Source organism: Pholcus phalangioides, unplaced genomic scaffold, assembly GCF_987345545.1.
Source record: "Pholcus phalangioides strain wild (caught in Gottingen) unplaced genomic scaffold, Ppha-v1.0 ptg000004l_1, whole genome shotgun sequence".
NCBI lineage: Eukaryota > Metazoa > Arthropoda > Arachnida > Araneae > Pholcidae > Pholcus > Pholcus phalangioides.
The window spans coordinates 6436069-6460273 of NW_028301597.1; the positions used below are offsets into that span (position 1 = coordinate 6436069).

Sequence of the window (24205 nt, forward strand, 5' to 3'; positions counted from 1 at the left end):
GGCTTATATGTTTACATAATCACCTAGAATTGTGTGTTAAATAAGTTATAACAAACTGCAGTACCAGTAGTGACTTGTGGTCATGTTGCAGAGTGGTGAAACTACTTTTTTTCACGAATGAAAAAAAAATCAATAGAATGGGAGTAAAAAAATTCTCAAGCTGTTGATAATACAGTAACGGGTACTCTAAACCAGTGGTTCTTAACCCTTTTTGACTCGCGGAGCCCTTTCTGGTATATAATTTCTGAGAAGGAGCTCCTAGGCCTATTTTTCATTCATTCATCAAAGTTACTGATTTAATATTATTGTTCAAAAATACTTATGATTATTTTTTCAGAATTTACTGTTATTTGTATTTTGCTCGAGCTGCCGTGGAGCCCCCTTGGGAGTTCACACGGAGCACCAGCTGAGAACCGCTGCTCTAAACAATATTAGTTTTTCGTTTACTTCTTTCTTTGTGGATATTATTACATACACAGAGAAAAATCCTTTTTGATACAATTTTGCCGAACGTGAAAGTTGTAATTGTTAAAAAGAAGTGATAATTATACTCTATTTTAATTTATTCTCCCTCAACCTGTGTCACAATTAAGGGGGAACAAGCGGGTCTAGCTTTCCGGTCACTAGACATGAGCGGGCACGAAATTCATCCTTTTACTACTCTTTTTTACAATACACGAGGGAAGTGCCAAAATGCGTGTTTTCCCCAGCTTACAAAGTATTTAGTTGCGGCCCCGCTCTTAACCACTTCTCTCTATTTATGCACATCCCTGCTCTATGTATATGTTACGATAAATATGATAAATCCGCTAAATATTCATAATCACAAACCATTTTGGTAGGTTTGATAAGTTTGTTCATATATATTGCAAGTTTATAACATTTACATATGCCCCCGGAATGTTATAAATGTATAGACCTGCGTATATACTCCATACGATGGATGGTATTGCGCCTTGTCGGGGACAGAACAGTGGGACTTACCAAGAGAGCATTAGAAACTACGAATACAATATATCAGGGGTTCAAAGTATGGGTTGCGATCCTGGGGGGGGGGGGGGGGGGGGGATCGTAAAATAATTTCCAAAATAAAATCCCGTTTGACAAAATATTTATCAGGGAAACTAGTGGCTGAGGTCATTTGAAGGCCCACCAACAATAGATATTGTTGGTGAGACAATAGATATTGTTAGGGCAGCAGCAGGCCCCTAACAACAATTTAGGAAAAAAACAATGCAATGTATCTCCCCTTTTGCGTACGCGATTGAGTCTCGTATATACGGGACGACCAGCAATTTTCAACACCCCCCCCCCCTCAATCTTTTCTTCACGTCAGTGCCTCTGCCCATGACGAGTGGTAAAAGTGGCCACAGACAGCTCTGAAGAATTAAATCTTTCATGTAAAAAAGGGGGAGGGGAAATGTGACTATTTTCAAAATGCACCCCCACAGCCCCATCTTAACCTATGGGCCCATGTGTACACAATGAGATCTGGGGGTGCTATGTGAGTATGTTAAAATATTCTGCTTTATTTTTATTGTATATTTATTATTTATTCACCTGAAATGAGAGGCATTATTGTTATTACGAATGGCTAGTTTAAGCCTCCTTTCGTGAGCTCTCAATTTCTTCTTTTTAGTGCGTAATTCGTTGTTCCACCACGATAATTGGTACGTTGGTGATTTATTTTGGAAAGCCAGAAATGTTTGACAGAAACGGGAAAACTCATCAAATAACATATCAATGAAGTTGTCGAGTGCTGGTGGAGAAATTATTGTGTTAATAAGGTCTTGGTGTTTACTTAGAAGTGGTTTGATTTTCTGCTGAAGGAGCTTGAGTCTTCTTTGTGTGGTTTTATAATACCTTCCTTGTTGGATCGGAACATCCTGGATATATACATGTATCTGACGATGCGATCCAGTGTTACCTTCCTTTTTTAATTTGTCTATTTGTCTCATTCAAGAGATCTGTTGAGTTAGTGTAGGTCATATGGGGCCAACCCTTGGCGTCTTTTCTTTTGAATGTTGATGGGTCGTTGTTAGAATTGAAAAGTATCAGTCTGTTGGCTTTGAAGTGGTCGTTTAGAAGATTGCCGCGTCCATCTATGTTCCGGTAACCCCAGTTGTGATGATGAGCATTTAAATCGGCCGAGATGAGAACAGCAGTGATGCCGGCTTTATGTAAGACAAGTTCAATTTTTTGAATCGTGGCGTCTAAATTGGCTGAGGGTGACGAGTATGCGCTAAGCAAAATTACTTCCTCCTGTCATAGCCTAATCTGTAAGGCGACAGCGTGAGTTCCCGTGTAAAATATGGCTGGTTGTAAGGAGGTGGAAGTTTGAACTATGATGGCCTATCACTGGAGTGCCACATTGGACAGTGTGTTGGAATGCCGCGTATTCGTTTCTTATTTATCCACGGCTCCTGGATGAGTAGAAAGTCTATTTCTTGTTCAAGCGCATAGTTCACAAGGTCAGATGTAACTGCTTCTGTCCTGTCGACATTTAATTGTATTATTTTCAGCGTCCTTTGTAAATTGTGATGTTTTCCTTCACTAATATTTGTATTCGTTGCAAAAAAGGTGGTGTTTATTATGTCTGGCGTGACGGTCTTGGATCTATCCACATTAAGTTGTATGAGTTTAAGTATTTTATTTGACATTATACTAAATCGATGAGCGGGATTGATATTATCTTTATGTAGTTATTGATAATCAACGATAGAGAGATGAAGCTTGAGTTTAAAATTTCTGGAAATTTCTTTGGTCAAAAATTGGTGTCCAGACGTAGAATTACAGATGATCGAGATTCCGAGGTTATCTCTAAAAATTTGTTCGATGAGCTCGTCAATCTGGCATATTCAAGTTGTTGCACCAGATTTTCCTCGGTGAATTTTGGATCTTGATTACTGACAAAAAGTGCTCTAATGTTGTTCGTGTGACTTGATTCCAATGTGTTCAAAGTCTTCCTTTTTTTTTTCGGTTACAGTTACAGAGCGGGTCCAAGTTGGCTGGTAAAGACTAGACGAATGTTTCACAGATGATCTTCCAGGTTGATAAAAGGGTATATGATCGTTATAATTCAACCGGATATTGGTCTGCCAAGAGTTATCTCGTTGAGTAAGATCCCCATCGTATGCGTTAGAAGATCTGACCACCATATCTCGGTAGCTGGAATATGTAGGAGAACGGGGATCTTTGAGGTTCCATTTCGGACGATCGATATACGATCGACGATAATGCATAGTTGAATTATTCTGCCGGATCTCTTCTGCTTGTCTAATTGAAACACTTCGGTTCCCCGAATCTCTCGTTCTTTGCCGCTGTGGTGGTCGAGTGGTTATAGTGACGGACTCGCGATGCGAGGATCCGGGTTCGAACCCCACAGTGGTGGTCGGCTGAAGTTGGTTTTCTGTGGTTCCCAACTTCAAGGCGCAAATGCGAGCCGATCTCCCCGTTAAAAAGTCTCGCCACAGAGAGCAACAGTCCTACAACGATAAATCATTCAATCATTACACTTCACTCATAGTTTGAAAAATAACTGGTGGCAGATGGCAGTCATAGTGACGGACTCGCATCGCGGGGACCCGGGTTCGAGCCCCACCGTCACCACAGTGGTGGTGGGCTGAAGTTGGTTTTCTGTGGTTCCCAACTTCGAGGCGCAAATGCGAGCCGATCTCCCCGTTAAAAAGTCTCGCCACAGAGAGCAACAGACCTAGAAACAGTACAAATATTCAGTCACGACACATCACTCACTTCACTTCTGAGATATAGATGGCAGCACTGAAAAATCATACACAACACTAGATACACACTCAGACTGTTAGGTACACACAATTACACTTCCGGCACAACTCACTAGGTAGAAAATTGCCTATGGCGATAGACCTGAGTTGTGCTCGGTTAAAAAAAAAAGAAAAAAAAAAAAAGCACTACACATAACAAGCAGTACAGAGAAACAAAAAACTTCACGTCAGGTTTCACTACACGTACACGCACATTCCCGCATGTACCGATTCGTTGGGGGTTCCCCGGGGGGGGGGGGTGTATGTGTGGTGTAGCAGTAGTAGGTAGGGCCTCCAAAAAGTGGCTCGGGGATACATGATGTTCTTAAGTCAGCCACCTCGTTGGGCAATTTGCCTGTTGTGGCGTTGTATTTGTACTTTGTACTATTACTCTGGTTGGAGGTGTTGGATTGAAATATGAATGATAGTACGGTGTGTGTGTGTGGGTAATAAGATCTTATTCCCTGAACTTGACTATCCATATGGAGCAGCTACAAATTGATTTCTTGAATGGTTCGATATGTTAAAATTCCTTGTCAAGTTCCGCGGTTTGATATTTATTTGTGTTGGGAAAACCGATTTTTCAGTTCGATATCTAGGAACAGTCTGTTCTTGTACGGTTCGACCATTCCATTTCCTTCTGGTGGGTCGGATGACATAAAATTGTTGTCCAGCAAGTTGATTTTGCACCATGAAATTGAAAATGTCTTGTCTAGCTTTAATGTCAATACAATCGATAGCAATGCCCCTATGAATATTCCGTATCAAACGTATTTGTGATTGGAAATTATCTAAAAATCCCAGTCTTTGATCATCTCTATCTAGAGCCGGTGAAGTCTTACTCCGTACATTGTAGATCAAAAGTGTAAAATTATCAAAGGACTGATCAGTCGTATTTTCATTACATGTAATGACATTAGATTTATTACTGGTTTTCTTTCTTTTTTTTCGTGAAACCAACGTAAACTGGTCTTCATTTTGTTTATTTTTGTTCGCATTGTTCACTTCGTTTGGATATATTTCCTCTTTATCTGTAATGCAATCATGATTGGTTGGATTTTCTGATGTTAAATTTCTAAAAGTATGAAGTGTTGTCACCGCAGGGGGGTTGTTGACCTCGAGGTGCGTAGAATTATCTTCCAACGTACACTGCTCAAAACAATTAGGGGAGCACATGGTTTTAACAAAATTACGCAAAGATGTATACCGATAAGTAACATAAAATGAATCATCCATAATTTAAAGCCTAGCAGGAAACGGAAGAAGAAAACTTCATATGCAAATCAAAGTTCATGACGTCAAAAACCAGAAAAAGGAGATAAGGGCAGAAATCGGGATGTTTTACTGCCGTAACTGTGAAATTCGATTCGCAGTATTTTTTTTTTTTTTTGAGACAAGGTGACGAGGATGTCTCAACAACGTGATTTACCGGAATCCATGGCATGGCGTGTTATAGGCAGACTGGAATCCGGGCAAACACAACGTAGTGTCGCGGACGCTATTGGAGGCGCCAGAAGTGTTGTTGCAAGGCTGTGGAATCGATTCCAAGAAACAGGAAATGTTAGACGTCGACCAGGGCAAGGTCGGCCACGCGCCACTACAGCAACTGATGACCGGTCTGTACGGTTAACAGCCCGTCGAAACAGAACAGAGAATGCTACGCAGCTGCAAAGACGGTTGCTCTTGGCAACAGGACGAAGGGTGTCCAGCCAAACAGTACGTAATCGGCTTCATGAGGAAGGGCTCTATGCACGTAGGCCAATGGTCTGCATTCCGTTCACCCCACGCCACCGTGCGGCCCGAAGAAGATGGGCTGCTGAACATCGAGATTGGGAGCAACAGGATTGGAGACAAGTGCTGTTTACAGACGAGTCCCGATTCAGTCTGGAGTGTGACACCCGACGTGTTCTGGTATGGAGGGACAGGGGCACTCGAAATAACCCCGCATTAGTTCGTGAAAGGTCACAATACAGACGAGCTGGTTGGATCGTGTGGGGTGGAATCAGCATAGGCGGACGTACGGACCTGCATATCATTCGGAATGGCACTTTGACGGCCCGAAGGTATGCAGACGAGATACTGCGACCTCATGTCATCCCTTACGCTGGAGCCATTCTAGATTCCTTTGTTTTCCAGGATGATAATGCCCGACCGCATAGAGCTCGTCTGGTGGAGAACATGCTTGAAGCTGAAACAATACAGCGTATGGAATGGCCAGCGTGCTCTCCTGACCTGAATCCAATCGAGCCTGTTTGGGACATGCTCGGACGACGCATTGCTGCGCGACCAGGGCCGCCTGTTACTGTCCGAGACTTGCAGATTGCACTTCTTGAGGAGTGGAACAGTATTCCCCAAAGTCTGATCGATAACCTCATCGCATCCATGGCAAACAGGTGTGCAGCAGTCTTAGCTGTTCGAGGAGACCTATTAAAACTCATGCATCATGTCTAAACAGTACTTTTTTTTCATCGTTTAAGTAAGTAAAAAGTAATCAGTAAGTAAAAAGTTAATCGTTTTTCTTGTTTCTGCAGAGTTCTTTATATTTTGATGAGAAGAATTGATATCCCTGTTAGCGTTCCTCTTGTCCCGAAAATTGGCTATGTCCCGAGGACGTTTGAAGAATTTAGATTGCTTCGAAGAATTTTCCATGTCCTCGAATTCCCACGAACAATCACTCCACTCTTCATCAGATGTGCTCTTAGAAAATGGTTCCTCAGTGTCTTTAACTTTATGAATTTGCAGAGAAACATAGTGCATCATCTTGATAACCAGATCTTGGACCTCGTCGTCTATTCCAGGTTCTGAAACCGTGCTTTGTAGGAAACTCAACAAAATTTCTAACGTTAGGATATTCATATTATTATTCATCTGGGTTTCCGTATGTTGTAGAAAAGACTTGTCCCCGAAATCTGAAGAATCATCTAAACGAGATTTATGTTGTAGATTTGGACTAGAGTTCTTATCAAAATTTATGTCTTTGCCTAAACGTTCAGAGTTCAAACTTTCCTTTGATAGGTGTGAGTACATTTTGTCCAACGCACTGGATAGCGAATCCTCTTCTGAATCCGATGAGGATGTTATTTCAAGAAACCTATCAGCTTTTGTCGTCTTTAATGTTCTTGAATTAGCTGAGTGTAACAGTTAAGTTCAAATGAGTCATTGATTCTCTTGCTTCGAAATTGGAAACGTCCATCATCTGTTTTTTAGGTGTTGAATCCGCACTAGGAGTTGTTGACCCGCTTGGTGGTTTACCACCCTCTGCCATTATGACAATTATGTATCAATATTACAGATACAATAGTTGAGATTATTCCGAGTTGACTTCTACAACGATAGTGTGTCTGAACATATAAGCCACACGAACTTTGTGGCTCACCTTATGACTAATGAAAAGGAGTGAAGAAACAATGCGGCAAAATACAGGTCAGCACAACAATATGATGTAATTCTGAAAAAATATGCATAATCGATATGAGGTACATGAGAAATGCCAGGATATATGCATACGTGATGAATTTTTAACAATCTTAAAAATCAAAAATTTCGTACATGGTATAGTCTAATTAATTTTTCAGAAGCATGCAAGTTAATATATATATAAAATATGGGAATGATATATGAAATACGGGAAACCCCTAAATGAGCGTCAACATAAAAACTTATTACAAAATACGTGACAGTTTGATCTGTGCAGAATAACAAATCGACGTATACCCAGTACAACTAATGTCTCACACGTATATGGTCAGTCTATATAGCATTAAGTGTTCAGAAAAGTTCCCGCTTGTGAAAATGGTCACGGATTATTAGAGCTATATCGATTATCTTGATACAAAAAAGATGGCGGTTTAGAAATGCCGATGTTACAATTTACATTTCACGAAACTTTCAAAAATCAGTAACATGCAACTGAAATCACATAGAAAAAAAATAATTGCACCATAAGAAAAGAAATTTTTGGTTCTATTCACATGCAGTGAACGCAAAATGGATGTATATATGTAATTAAGTTATTTGAAGAAATAAAAACGCCAAAGGATTAAGGAGGCATCACGAAAATTACAATACAGAAAATTTTCCAGATTTTAATTAAGCTCTCCAGTCCTAAATAATTATCAATCCTCAAAGAAAAAAACTATCACGGGGAAGTATGAATGTCGCCGACAATTCTAACACTGTAAATACATAAGTCGTCACGCAAACTCTTTCGATACAGCGATTCAAAGAAGTGGTACTTTACCACTCTGCTCCAAAGGAATAGCATTGCTTACCATGGTCTCGAAAACATGACTTTTTTCCCATGTTTCGTACGATTGAACATCACGATTTTTCACATGCACACACATGAATGTTCACTAAACATAAATTCGAAGATCGCAATCCGAACGTTCGAAGTCACGACACAATATCAAAGACAATCGATGAAACCACTGCACTTTTAGCTCTGAGACCACGTCCACTGATCGAAGGTGGCAGCGCGCGACTTCAAAAGAGTTTCAGGACACTGGATCCATATCGAGAAGACCTGGACAAGGTCGTCGAAGAGCCACGACGACCAATGAGGATCGTTATTTGTCACTTTCAGCTCAGCGCCAAAATGCTGCTACAAGGCATCACAGCTCTCACGTGAGCTGCATGCTACCACTGGAACTTGAATTTCACGGTTTACTGTTGCCGGAAAGCTTCATGAGAGAGGTCTTAATGCCAGAAGACCCCGCTTTGCGTTCCGCTAACTGCAGCACACAAGAGAGTGCGTTTAGCATGGTGCAGACAACATCAGCCTTGGACCAGACTTCAGTGGAGCACCGTGCTCTTCACAGATGAGTTGAGGTTCAGCCTGGACACTGATTCTCGACGTACACTCATCTGGAGAGCCTAGTACCCGATACCATCCCTCCCACATCAGGGAAATGGACCACTATGGTGGTGGAGGTGTCATGGTCTGGGCAGGCATCATGTTGGACGGCCGCACACCACTCCATGTGTTTGGCGGAGGGTTCGTGACTGCTAGGAGGTATAGACAGGTGATCTTAGAGCCCTATGTTCGACTTTTCAAGGGGGCAGTTGGCCCTCGGTTCCTGTTCATGGAACAGGACCGACCATTTCTCGACAACGCTCGTCTACATCGGGCTATCTCCTCAAAGTGAGGATAATCGGCGTATAAATTGTCCAGCCAGATCTCCTGACATGTATCTATATTATATCTATAGGCATGTCTATAATATATAATGTATGTCTATAATATCTATAAACATCTATAATATCTATAAACATCTATAATATCTATAGACATCTATAATATCTGTAGACATCTATCTATAGAACATGTTTGGGACGCTCTTGGGAAGGCAATTGCATCTCGCCATACACCTCCGAGAACCATCCCGGAACTGAAAACTGCGTTGCAGCAGGAGTGGGACAGATTGCCACAGGGACTCCTCAACTGCCTCGTGTCCAGTATGCTGTCGCGCTGTGCGACCTGTTTGACTGTGAGAGCGGACCATACCCCATATTAGACTCATTTTCGGTTCGATCTCGCAACGTGGATTTTGGACATTCCTGCAATGATGAGCTTTACTGACAATCAAGTATTATGACTTTTGTATGATACGTCTCTTTCTCTGTTATAACTGTGTATTCGTACCAAATTTCATTAAAACTGTCCACTAGTTTTTCAGAAATTTGACATAATATGCTAATTCTCTTAATTTTACACACGAGTGTATTATAGGCGTTACTGTGAGTCAAACAAAATTTGTTTTTGAGATAAGAGAGTATTTGATATTTGAGGCACCCTGAAAGAGTGCAGGAGGACAAACAGTGATAATAATTTGGAACTAAAGAAAAGGTTACATGGAGAATTAAAAATAGTTTTTTATAGTGTGACCAGATGAGTTTAGGCGATGCCAGGGGAGTGCTGAGGGACCCGGTTGAGATTGCCTCCCTGAAAAAAGGCAACGAAGACAAAAGTGATGATGCTCAAATTGAAAATGAAGTGGGGAACATGGACAGAGAGAGTGATGTGGTTGGCGTTGCTGAGGAAGTCCATATAGATGATCAAAGCACTTGTGGTGTCTCACGCAGACGACCCCCCAAGAGTCGGGTCAACGACCTCGAGTGTGTCACGTGATCCCGGGTACTGGAGACGACCGTCTGGAAAACAGCAGAGCAGAGAGTCACTGCACACGAAAGCGTGAGGTTCGAAAATTTCTATGCCTGTCTTACTTTTTCATTAACCCAGATAATCATTATGTGACGTCAAAATAAATGTTTATTCCGAAGCTGTGGCTCTGTATGGTGACTCCGCAGTGGTGACCAGCGACGTTTAGGAACATTAACCATCAAAAAAAGTCCATCTTCATTGAAGATTTAATCTCATGCATTTTCGGAAATTTTTTTCTTTCCGAGCCTCCATTATGTCTGTGGTTCCGACGACTCGATTCTTCCCTCAAACAGGCCCCTGAAGAACGGACCCCTCTGGCCCACGCATCATCATCTGCTCTTCTCTTCTGGTGTGTGACCTCCTCCTCCTCCTCTCTCTCGTCTTCTCTTCTTTTTTTCTCTCTCTCCGTTCGAGCTGAGCGATGGCGGAAGAAAATGCTCAAGTTTCGAGGATTGGACTTCGATTACCTCCGTTTTGGAAATCCAATGTTCAACTATGGATTCAACAGTGCAACAGTGCTTTTCAACTCAGTGGAATCACTAACGATGACACGAAATATGCAGCCTTGGTCTCTTCCTTGGACGGAGAATGCTTGTCTTTCGTCTCGGATCTGATAATAAATCCTCCGCTATCAAGCCTTGTCGGATCGCCTCATAAAGGAGTTCGCCGCGACGAAACATCAAAAAGTCAAGGAACTTTTGAACGAGCTACAGCTGGGTGATCAAAAGCCAAGTCAACTGCTGCGAAAGATCAAAGAACTCTCCGGCAACAAAGTCACTGACGAGTTCTTGCGCACCTTGTGGATGCAACGCTTACCGCAAAATATTCAAGCAGTGTTATCGGTTTCTAGTGAGCCATTAGATCAACTTGCTGTCCTAGCCGACAAAGTGGCTGAAGTCACTACCCAAAATTACGTGTGTCGAATCCAGCCATCGTCGTTATCTCAAATGCAGTCGACTCCAGATCGAACCGATTCGACATCAGCCATCGAAACGCTCACCAAACAAGTGGCAGAGCTAACGGCTACGGTTAATCGACTCTCTAGAGGGAGATATCGCAGTAACTCCCAGCAGCGACGAGCTAGGCGTTCAACATCTCGTTCAAGTCGAGCACGGGATATCTGCTTCTATCACAACAAGTTCGGTGAGAAAGCCCGCTACTGCCGTCAGCCATGTAAATTCCAGAAAAAAAACGACGACCTTCCATCATCGCTGGTATGATGGAATCGGGTAGCAAATCCAGCAGGCTCTTCGTGATTGACAGAGTTACGGGTGATCGTTTCCTTGTTGACTCTGGCAGTGAAGTTTCTGTTATCCCGCCTAAAAAAAATTCGTCAGCACTACATCTAAGTTTCCATTTGTTCGCCGCAAACAACAGAAAGATTCTTGCTTATGGTTCCACGGTCAAGAAACTAGATTTAGGTCTCCGGAAACCTTTTTCCTGGACATTTCTCGTAGCTGATGTCACTTCACCAATAATACTTGGAGCTGATTTTCTCAGCAACTTCAACCTAATCGTTGATGTGCGAAACCGACGACTCATCGATTCGCAAACATCATTACGGGTACTCGGATCGATCAAGCCTACAACACAACCTTCCGTCACTACCATTGGAGATTCTGAATACAGTGCTATATTTCAAGAATTCCCAGATGTCTTCAACCCTTCACAGATCGGTAAAACAGTGAAACATGTGACGCGACACCATATCATCACTCGAGGACCACCGGTGGCTTCGAAGCCTCGACGTCTCAATCCAAAAATTCAACAACAGGTGAAAACCGAGTTTGAATTCCTTTTGGAACAAGGGATTATCCGGCCCTCCAAAAGCCCTTGGAGCTCTCCGTTACATATCGTGCCCAAGGCAGATGGTACTGTACGTCCTGTCGGTGATTATCGTCGCCTAAATAGTGTTACGGAATTTGATTCTTACCCGATACCCCATATTCAAGACTTTTCACAAGAATTGCACGGTAAGTCTATTTTTTCTAGACTAGACATCTTCAAGGCATATCATCAAATTAGCATTGCCGAAGAAGATATACCGAAAACCGCAATCACAACCCCTTGGGGTTTATTCGAGTATACAAGATTGAGCTTCGGTCTCGTAAATGCCGCTCAAACTTTTATGCGGTTCATGCATGAAGTATTACGAGGTTTACCATTCTGCTATGTATATCTTGATGACATTCTATGCTTTTCTGAAAATGCCGAAGAACACAAAATTCATTTAAAACAAATATTCCAACGTCTTCAACAGTATGGCTTAGTTTTAAATGTGTCAAAATGCATATTTGGTGTTTCTGAGCTTGAATTTCTGGGACATGTGATCAAACCATCTGGTATCACACCTCGCCCAGACAAAGTACAAGCTGTACTCGATTTCAAGCAACCGGAAACAATTGAGCAATTGCGTAAATTTTTAGGTCTCATAAATTTTTATCGCCGTTTCCTACTGCATGCAGCTGAAACACAAGTGCCACTGCATGATCTATTGAAAGGTTCCACGAAAAAAAGAAAAGACAAAACAAAAGTTGTGTGGTCTACATCAACTTTGAAAGCATTTGAAGATTGCAAAAAGCTACTAGCTAATGCCGCATTGCTGGCACATCCATCCCCGTCTTCCCAATTAGCTCTACACGTAGATGCTTCCGACTATGCTATAGGCGGTGCACTGCACCAGGTGACGGACAATGGTCTTCAACCGCTAGGTTTTTTCTCACGTAAACTTTCACCCACCGAAACACGATATAGCGCATACGATCGAGAACTTCTTGCCGCATATTCTTCCATAAAATTTTTCAGATACATGCTTGAAGCTCGTGAGTTTATACTTTTCAGTGACCATAATCCACTGTGCTATGCGTTTCGACAAAAAAGTGAAAAATGCTCCCCTAGACAGCTAAGGCATTTAGATTATATATCGCAGTTCACAACGAACATTTGCCATATTCCTGGATCGCAAAATATTTCCGCTGATATCTTATCACGCGTAACAGCAATTTCAGTTCCTGGACCTCTTGATTTTACTGCCATCGCTGAGCAACAAGAGGGGGATAAAGAACTAGAGGAACTTCTAAAGAGCAAATCAGCTTTGCAACTGAAGAAAGCATTTCTTCCAGACGCAGCTAAAGCGCTCTACTGCGATTTATCAACAGGTGCTGTTCGACCTTATATTCCAGAAAAATTTCGATATGATGTGTTTTGGAATATGCACAAACTCTCACACCCAGGAATTAGACGCACTATTGATTTGGTCAGAAAGCGATTAATTTGGCCATGTCTGGCTAAAGACTGTGCTAAATGGACAAAAGTGTGCATACCATGCCAAAGATCCAAAGTGCACAAGCACACGAGATCCACGCTACAATCGTTTGTGGAACCTTCCCAACGATTTCAACATATTCATTTGGATATCATTGGCCCACTGCCCATTTCCGATGGATATTCTTATTGCCTAACAATGATAGACCGGTTTTCACGATGGCCAGAAGCGGTACCTATCCGCGACATCACAGCAACCACGGTAGCTGCAGCTTTTCTTTCCACCTGGATTTCTCGATACGGCACACCTTTGACAGTAACAACTGATCAAGGTCGCCAATTCGAATCGCAGCTATTCCGAGAGCTGTCCAAATTCATCGGAGCAAAACGGGTTAGAACAACTGGATACCATCCACAAGCAAACGGTATGTTGGAAGAGTGGCATCGCCCTCTCAAAGCCGCGTTGAAATGCAACCAAACCCATAAATGGACTGAAGCATTACCTACAGTTCTACTCGGTCTTCGGTGCTCTCTGAAACAAGATTTGGGGTGCACACCTGCAGAACTACTGTACGGAGAAACTTTACGATTACCTGGTGAATTTTTCCAAGCACGAGCTAATTCCAACTCAACTGACGCTTCCGAGTTTCTACAAATGCTGAGAACTCACGTCCAAACTTTCCAGCCACGACCAATCAAACGGCATGGAGGACATCCTACATTTGTTCACCATGATTTGAAAACTACTTCTCACGTTTTCGTGAGAACTGATAGGGTGAAACGTCCTCTGGAACAGCCATTTGAAGGACCATACAGAGTGATCAGCCGGACCGACAAAGTGTTCAACGTGGACATAAGAGGAAAATCAGTGTCAGTGTCAGTCGATCGGCTTAAACCGGCATTTCTCGTGAATCCGACGGTGGAACCGGTACCTGTATCTCCAAACGTACCAACTGCAGTTACGTCTGACAGACTCGCAGCTGATTTTGCTGTGAAACCAGTCAGAACCACTCGTTCTGGACGTACTGTCCACTTTCCAGATCGTCTACAGTGCTCGTGATCACTGATGCTACTCCATAGTACGCGATCACCTCTTATTACTCGTGATCACTGGGGAGGGAGTGTGTGGTGTCTCACGCAGACGACCCCCCAAGAGTCGGGTCAACGACCTCGAGTGTGTCACGTGATCCCGGGTACTGGAGACGACCGTCTGGAAAACAGCAGAGCAGAGAGTCACTGCACACGAAAGCGTGAGGTTCGAAAATTTCTATGCCTGTCTTACTTTTTCATTAACCCAGATAATCATTATGTGTCGTCAAAATAAATGTTTATTCCGAAGCTGTGGCTCTGTGTGGTGACTCCGCACACTGAAAATACACCGGGTGGGGTGATCAAAATAATAACAATGATGTGAATCCCGAGGAAACAAACATTGATGGAGGGGAAGTCAAAAACGAAAGGATCCCACCTCTACTGCTGACGGATTATGGCAACTGGAGTAAGATCTAAGTAAGATATGTAGGGGTAAATGTGAGGCCAGGGCAGTAGTCCAAAGGGTAAGACTGACATACCAGAATACAGTTGACTTTGCCGCGGTTAAAAATTATCTGTTGCTTGGAAGTGTAAAATTTAGTACATACCCAACGAAGAGTGAGAGTTATTAAGGTAGTACTGAAGAAGTTTGATAAGAATACGAAGAGTGAAGATATCAAGGAGGCCTTATAAGAGCTTGGGTACGAAATGATTAAGTAGCCACAGATGTATGGTAAAAGGGCAGGTGGAAAGAGGGGAGAATTAGGGTCCTAATACCGTTATGGTTAGTAGAACTGCCGAGAAAAACTAAAGCCCCGTTCACATGGGAAATAGAAAAAGCGGGTTTAAAACCCCCTTCAAGAATTTTCACCAATGAATGCTCCCATTTCTTTCCTTTTTAAGGAAAAAAGTTGTCAAGCGAAACGCGTGCGCTAGAACTCCCAGTGCTACCATAACATTTGCACATGTGAACGGGGCTTAAGAGTAAAGAAGACAGTAAGTCAAAGTTGAACTTTATAGAAGAAGAGGGATGGTCCCTCAGTGCTTCCGGTGCCAGTCACGGTACCATGTGATAAAACTTTATTACTGGGGCCCCAAATGCATGAAATGTGCGGGCCCACATAGAACCGTCGACTGCGGGAGAGACCCGCCGAAATGTGTGAATTGTAGGGCCTCCACACTGCGAGTTTAGAGGGTTCCCAAGGACCCCAAAAATGAAAAATTTTTTGGTTTCCAGAAGGGAGAACAGAAAAGATGATTTGATAAATCAGTACAGGGAGAGTCCTCGCTGCCGGAGGAGGCTGAGGTAAGCCCAGACGAGAGAGAGAGATAGAATTAGTAATATCATAATTGAAAATAGTAAGTATAGAAAGAATGCTAAGAAGACAAAAATTGAGGGTCGGCCTATTGTGACAGCAAGTAATAATGGGAATGATTTGAGGAAAAATAAAAGAACTGCAGTTGGGGGCGGAACCCTCCTATGAAAATAAAGTAAGAGAGTTTAGTAAGGTAATGTCTGAAAAAATTTCGGAAACAAAATGACGAGGAGATTTTGGTACAGAGATCTACCGATAAAGGAGATATTTCAGTTGATGATAGCTAGCCTCACGAAAATGAATAAAGTTAAATCTAATGCTGAAAAGATAAAGATATTTATGGAAAACTTTTTAAGACAGCCCAAAGAATTTTTGAAAATGCGTTAAAAGCTTGAAATTAGACTGTAATTAAGTGTATAATCTTGTTTAAATATAACTTTTTTCTAATAGGACAAAGCATGGTGTGCAAAGCCTTTTCATTGGTTCTTGAATTTTTATTTTTAACGAATAGGTCTAAAGCATTTTAGCTACTTTTAATTGGCTCTGAGGGGTATGAATTATTTGGCATAATAGTAGTTTTAATAGCATATTAAAAAATAAGTGATGGCGGATGTGGATGGGACTGTATTTTGTGATTGAAAGCATGTCCCAACATGCTAGAAGTGATCATTGGAGAAGGCCCATTCGGATTACCTGACTGTCTGTAAACTAACTTTTAAATTTCAGTTGATCCTAAAACGTATTCCGGACCATTTTATCCTCCTCTTAAATAGCTATCTCACTGATAGAATACTTCAAGTAAATATCAGAAACAGACACTCCTCATCGAGGCTGCTACGGCTTCCATAGAGAATCCACCCATCCCTTTTAATCTAACGATTAACGACTTCCCTAAACCGGATAAACTCTGCCTATACGCGGATGCCTCAAAAATTCTGTTCAGTGATCGCCGCCCAATATAGGCACTTTCGAACCTTTAAGAAACGGTTTGGTTTCATTAATTTTTATTTTGTGAACGGACCGTTTTTTTCAGCTGCAGAATTTTGTGAAGGGTCTATCTTTTAGATTCGGAATTTCGAAAAGGGTCCGTTTTTCAGATCTGGAATTTCGCGAAAGAGCCGGAAAATGGGCCCACATCCCTGATATTTCAAGATTATGAATTTCCACAATTTGCAAAAACCATTGCAGATGACAAGTGTAGAACTTAAACGATAATTTTCAACGTTGTTAAGATATCGATTAAGCTCACTGAGCAAACTATTTACGTAAATTTACCATTATTTTTGTACTGCATACATATGCAGATAATGTGAAAAATAATTTGATAAACAAAAATAAAAGTTTTCAATGCAGTGCAATGCTTTACTAATTGTAAGTAGTACATATATTCAGGGCAGGAACTAGAGTGGGGGGGGGGCAGAGAGTGTGATTGCCCCGGGTGGAAAAATTTAGGTCAGCATCGATGTGGGGGGGGGGGGGTTCTGATTTGCTGACTTTTGATGACAAGGGGGAAGGGGCGTTTGGATGATGCCTACGTCATCACAACCACCCTTTATAAAAATATGAAATATTCTTAATGGCATCCTGAACTGTGGTTTGTGAGCACCTGAATTAACAATCCCCTATTGATAAGTCTCCTAGAGAGTCACTTTAGTGATCTCTAAATGTTTCGTGGATCCTTCAAGTGATCTAGAAATGTGTTTGGGCCGCTTAAGTACTCTCGAACTGTGCCACGCATCTGTCAACCCGCCGGGCTGACTTTTACTTAATTAACTAAGTATTTAATCAATTATTAATTCTCAAGATTCGATCGTATGGTTGCGTTGTGTTAGACATATAAAAACAAAATTATCGTAACCCAGGGATAAAACGCACGGAGGCAAGTTAAAGTATAAAAAATTTCTTTAATCTATTAATATCCATTACAATCATTAACCTTAAGAAAGATGTATCCTATATCAATTTAAGAATAATATATATTACCACGCCCGACAGGTGAGTCAAGGTATTACCTTATGCGTCTGAGAACATGTAACATCCTGATTATTTACTGGACATTCAGGTCACAGGAAAAGTAGATAAGCGTACTCACCCCGGTCATCGTTGGTGATTTCCTTAACATCCTTGGTGCTGCTGCTTCCGCACACTCCGGCACTTCCTTCACTCGGCACTTACACACGGTACTCCAGACGTTTCATATTCCGCGACTTTCTACTATATATATAGAGTCTGACACTCTCTCTCTCTCTCTCCGCCAAACCAATGTTCAACTCTCATAACTCTCTTCACCACAGTCCTCTATCCACAAACCCATTTCCAACTTACATCTTCAATGTAAGAATCACACTTTCTATCTCTCCTTCTCCTCGGGCCTCCTGGTTTTTCACCCTCTTCGGCTCCTCCCTGGAACCCAGGATTCGCTCCGTCTTGAAATTTTTCTTTTCGTGCTACATTTTAATTTGAGGTCTCCAGCAAGGGCAATACGATTGGACTTTCGCGTGACCATTCCGGAGAAGATCTGTGCTATTCATCCCTAATAAATTTCGCCCCTTCCTAAATACTCAGAACGCCTACGTGCACCAGTCACCTTCATAGCAATACCTAAGGCGACTCCCATGTTACAATCAGAGCACAGGTGCTCTAATGGGCAATGCCGCTTTGTATTTATATTTCCTCTCTTACATCTATTTCTAAAAGCGAGCAATATCCTTACTATTCATTAATTTTAACATTTCATTACTCTCTCTCTCTCCATAACTTCTCCACACCTACGCCTCAAGAATCGAATCTCATTCCGTGACAGCTCCTATTCATGTATTTTAGAAAAACACCTTTCTCTTGTCACCAAGCCTTGAGCATGCCAGGTGACGGTTATACATCCGTGTGAAAGTCGCACCGACAGTTTGCTTAAGGGTAACCTATGCATGACGATTCGATCTCTTTCTAATATTCTCACTCTTCAATACCCTCTCTTTCTTTTCAAGTTGCGTTCAAATTGCATCTTCTTTTCAGTGAAGAGCCCGAATCTATTGACATCCACTATTCATGTATTTTCCATCTTACATTCTTATTTCATAACCTCATACCTTGCCAGATGAATTGTACTTCATCGGCACGGCCTGAAGCACGTTCTTCCTTTCTTGCATAATCTTTTATCACTCGTGGGCGCCCTGCACACACGTGCTCTTTACAACTACCCCAAGCCAAGTTACCAAACACAAAGTCTCAATACCACACCTGTTACCTAGTCACCTTTCAAATAATCTTTTAAATACAAAGCATCGTAAAACAATTATCAATTTAAATAAATTAACAATTTTTACAATTTTAACTAATTATCTTTATATTCAAATAATTTACGAATAATTATGAGCGGAACGGACCCGCTTATACATCATTCAAGTGATCCGTAATTATGCCGCGGATTACTTAATTAATCTGGGAATGTCCGGGGGTAATTTGAGTGATGTAGAGCAGCACTGGGGGTCGCTTAAGTGCTCTGAAACTGTGCCAACTGTCAAGCAAGGGATTTCTAAATGGGCCACGGATCGCTTAAGTGTTCTGGAACTGTGTCGCGGTTCACTTAAGTAATCTGTGAATGTGCCACAGGCCTACTTGTATGACCTGAAAAATGTGCCACGGGCCTACTTGAGTGATCTAAAAATGTGCCATGGGCCGCCTAAATACTCTGGAATCATGCCATGGGTCACCTAAGCTATTTGTAAATGTGCCGCTTAGTTCATTTTTACAAAATTAGGTTTGAGGGGGCAGACGACATCAGATACATACTCCCTCCGGGCCACATTTGGTACACGGGCCAAGGATTTATCATTATATGGCTTAAAGGATGGGTCACAACGAATTTCTTAAAAGGAAATTTTGAGTTCTTAGCCTTCGAATAGCATTGAAATTAACAGAAATTGATCATAATAACATATAAAGGTATTTTCTTTCGGAATTTTGATTTAAAAAAACACTTTTTGCATTAAAAAAAATGGTTTTTTGATCGTTTAGGGGGATTCCCCCACGTCCCCCCTCCCCGTGTAGTCTGTGATCCCACCAATATGTGATAGGAGGTAGGGGGGCAGAGATGACGATATTTTGCTGACAAGGGGGGAGGGGGTAAAAAATGGCTGAAAAATTGCTGACGTAATACTTGAATGGACCCTAAGGGAAAACAAGGAACACCATTACAAAAATTATCGAATTTTATATTTGTGGGGGCGGCAAATATCTTTTAGTTACGCCCTGCATGTACTTCACTGCATTTCATCGCTACATTTCAGTGCTTAAATAGAGTTAATTATTCGAAAAACATGCTTTAAAATTAATGTGTGGCATATATAAAATATAATCACATGCGATTGTAACAAAGAAAAATTGTGGCGACATCTAGTGTAGAAATTTGAAATTGCAAACTGTCATCACGTAGCAAACTGAATATTAATATGGATGAATGTAAAACCTGCAAGGAGATCTGGTGTACGATAAGAGTGAGTTTTTCTGTTGTGTGCAGTATAAGCAGTTTTTGAATCCGAAATGTGTTGGAACGGCAGAATCGAACTTTAGGAAGTAAAATAATAATTAGAATCGGGATCGTTGTGATTAATAAATTACAAGCTTTCAAATTTATAAAAATTAGAAAATTCACATTTTTACTAATTTTCATGAAAGTTACGAAATGTCAGCTTTTACCGAAGTGCTTGGTAAAAGCCCGAAATGTATACGTTTTCAAGCGTATTTCGGGCTTTTACCAACTCGACTTGGTAAAAACTCTTTGGGCTTTTACCGCAACATATATATATATATATATAATATATAAAGTATATTTTTATGGGCATCTTTTTCTCAGCCACCTCATTGGGCATTTTGCCTGTTGTGGCATTGTATCTGTGTAACTAAATGCCAGTATTATATATTGAGCCCGCGTGGCGCAGTGGTAAAGATGCTCGTCTTCCATTATGAAGGTTACCATCAAAGTCCATGAGCATAGAACATTAGAAGCAAGTTCTTTACCTACCTATCCTAGAGCGACCACCGATGGATGGAGCCTTCATTTCCCACCCAACTCCACTGGTTGGAAATTGCCGTATGGCGATATATGATCGGAGTTGGTGTGCGGTGTAGTAGTATTATATATTGCCATGGTCATAAGTTGGTCATTGCAATTCTCATAAGCAGAGATCTAATTGAAGATCCTAATTGTAGGGTCTCCCACAATTGTGATTTTGGAGCCAGTATGATTCCAAAAGTCCCTGATTTTATCATTTCAACTTAAAAATCTTCAATTACGTCCGACATGTTGAGTTTTATTCAGTTAAACCAATAATGATTTTGCCAAAATATTTCTTCCTTGACGCATACATACTCACACATTGCACATACATGCAGTCTTGTCTGTGCATGTATGTGTTAAGCCCCTAAGGACAGCCGTTAGGTTGGAAGTTGCCCCTTCAGGGGAAAGAGAAAATTAAATTTTGATCTAGTCTGTACCTGGTTAGTGAAATGTCGGAAACGATTCAACCATTCGAAGGTTGTGTGAGCGCATCCGCTTCTTTCTTCACTAGCACGCAAACGGCTAGTGTCATCCCGTGCACATCTAGCGCAGGCAAATCACTCAAATACAATCCCGAACAAGTGAATTTCCGATCATTTTCAGATTTAAAGACAATCCCCCGCCCCTTCACAAAAAATAACAATTAACAATAGTAATCGTCAATATATTATACTTATATATATTATCATTAATAGCACGAGATTAGACTTCAGACATACCATCTTTGCGGTAGTAAAGTATCTCCAGCTGTCTTTCTAGGCACGTAGATAGAGATTCCCGTATCTGTGCTACGGCTTGTGGACTGGTGAGTGGCCCGTGAAGGAACTCGCATATACCAGATTTCTGCATCAGCTCCGCTCGCCGGTGACCTACTAAATCACAGAAGCCATCGTTGCAATATATAATTGGGAATGTTTCCACCTGGGCATTGCACAGTAGAAACCTTCGATCTGCGAATATCATGAAGGTAAATTAGCAAAGGGACTGGAAAACTTAAAAAAAAAACAGGATATATATATAGGAAAACTATAAATGATAATCTAATATTACAACACACACCCAGTCTGAGTAATCATTCAGATTATCATATCTTTTTTCACTATTTTCATTTAGTTAAAATTTTCATCTTTTCATTTCATGTACAGTATTTGTTTAAAAAAAATCAGACACATTTGTTTCACTTGTCTTTCTAAAACGAAAGATGACAAAAATTGGCATAAACTTTTCTACACATTATGAGATTGCAATGAAATAATCACACAGATTTACTTTTGGCATTATAATCACCTATCTATGGTATTAACCATGTTAACCTTTTAAATGACTTCAATTGAAATAATTAAATTTATTTGAATAACTACAAAATGGTTCGCGGAAACTTTTGCCTTCGGCATATCGTCACCAGTACATCTGACATTCGGAAATTTCGCCCCTGGCATTTCACCTCTGATATTTTGCCTGTCCTGACCATATGAGCGACACAGTGAGTGACCATATGAGTGAACCTGTCAGTGGTCAAGTGAGTTGGACATTTACCCCCGACATTTCGCCCACCCTGACCATATGAGTGACCAAGTGTGACCCTCTGTGTGATCAAATGAATTGGAAATTTATCCCCTGACATTTCACCTGCTCTGACCGTATGAGTGAACATAGGAATAATGGTATGAGCGACCTAGTGAGTGACCCTATGAGTGATCAAGTGAGTTGGGCATTTACTCCCTGGTGTTTAACCTGCCCTGACCGTATGAGTGAACATATGAATGATGGTGTGAGTGACCCAATGAGTGATCAAGTGAGTTGGACATTTATCCACTGTCATTTCACCTACCCTGACTTTTTGGGGGCCGTAGGAATGACCAAAAGAGTGACTTAGTGAGTGACTAAGTAAGTGATCGTATAAGTCATCAAGTAAGGATCGGATTATATACATTAAGTGAGTGATCAAGTGAGTGACTTCGTGTGTTTGACATTCAGTCTCGGATTTCACACCCGACATTTTGCCCCTTGTGTAAATGTTAGGTGAGTATGTGGCAAAAATTTTCGCAAAGCATATAATGTCTTGCTGTCACAAATGCATTGGCGTACGCAGGAAGCATGGGGGAGGGGGAGGTACCTTAGGGATTTTAATGTTTTCTTCAGGACTCATAATTCAGCTCATGTTGAAAATTTTCGCGGCAATGTGAATTCGGAGAAAAATTATATGCTTCACTGTGTGTGTGTGTAAATTCCAAATTATTAGGGTCCCCACCATTAAAGTACTACGTAACCACCTATAAGAGGTGGGAGTGAGGAGGGTGAGCATCTTTGTCACCCTCCTCAATGTCGAGCTACAAGCGCTGAAAGATTGGCGAAGTTCAAAATCGAATTGTAGCAAAAACCTACTAAAATTACTTAGTAATTAAATCCAGATATTTCGATGAAATTTGTGTCACCTTATAGGAGTGTTTTTCTGCTCCTTTTAAATAGGCGCTTAGTTTTCGTGTATTTTTTGCAGAAACTTCACAAATTCGGGTTTTTTCAGACTTGGCACATTTTTTCCCCACAATTGGTTATCCACCATAACTCGAAAACTGTTCGAGATAGGACAGGGTTGATAGGGTGTTTCATATTCCACTTGGTCTCGTTTATCATCCCCCTTTTATTTCGTTTGGCAGAAAAGGTCTCGTTCACCCTGTATAGTCTCTTAATAGAAACTGTAATGATCGTATGTCTAGTGAGTTTTAATGGATTGATATCTGGTAAAACAGCATTACTTGGCCCAGGGGCGGTCTTAGGGTGGTGCACGTCAAATGATTAGGGACGCAAAAACACGTTAGATATACATTACTAGAAAAATATCTTTATATCGTATTTTAAAAAATCATTGTATAAAATATACATGAAAAATGACCGAGATGAGAAAAAAAAAATATGAAGGTTTGAGTGTTTACCTATATATGTACAGTATAGTATATAGTGAGTTTATTCAAATAAAAATTACTCTCTTGAGCTCTTTTCTTTTTGTATACCTCTGCAGGATTTTTTGGGGAAGCACAACCTTCTTTCTCTTTTGTTGTGCTGTAAAAAATAAAAAGAATGGAGGAATCTCCCTTGGTCACCCAATTTTTCTGCTAACGAGAGGAAGACTTGTTTCCTGTGTTGTGGGAAATTATGACAGAAATTGAAAGTGTTTATGTGGGGAAGATTTTGAGCCAGTGGCCTTTCATGCCTCTTTTCCCGACTTGTATTAAAAACGCAGAATCGAATAACCCCAACACTACATTATTTCGAAAGAAAATATTGAATAAATATTTAAAAAAAAAAATGAACAAATTAAAGCATGTGATTTGCTGACAATTTTAAATCCTGCATTTTTGCCTCTTTCCTACCTGTACAAAATGTGCTCTCTCTCACGAGAAAACCCATGCAGTTTGGCGCCCCCGATCACGGGTCCGTTTCCCGAGTCACCAGACTTTCCTATTTGTGCAACCAGGTTCAGCTCGGTCATATTGGATACAACACGTATTGGAAAACATTTGGATCGGCACCGCGAACCAAAAAAGAAAAAGTTTGGGAATTAGTGATTTTTATTACCATGTTTTAGGAAATG

At 41.1% G+C, this 24205-nt stretch overlaps 1 protein-coding gene across 3 annotated transcripts in view; it reads right to left on the reverse strand.

The window, feature by feature from the left end:
- LOC149086498 (voltage-gated inwardly rectifying potassium channel KCNH2-like) overlaps positions 1-24205 on the reverse strand; it is a 327715-nt gene that overhangs the window by 238884 nt on the left and 64626 nt on the right. For all 3 annotated transcript variants that reach the window (XM_089255950.1, XM_089255949.1, XM_089255948.1), the window contains exon 2: positions 21333-21563. In XM_089255950.1, coding sequence (XP_089112076.1) covers positions 21333-21563 — 231 coding nt within the window. The remainder of the gene's footprint in view (positions 1-21332; positions 21564-24205) is intronic.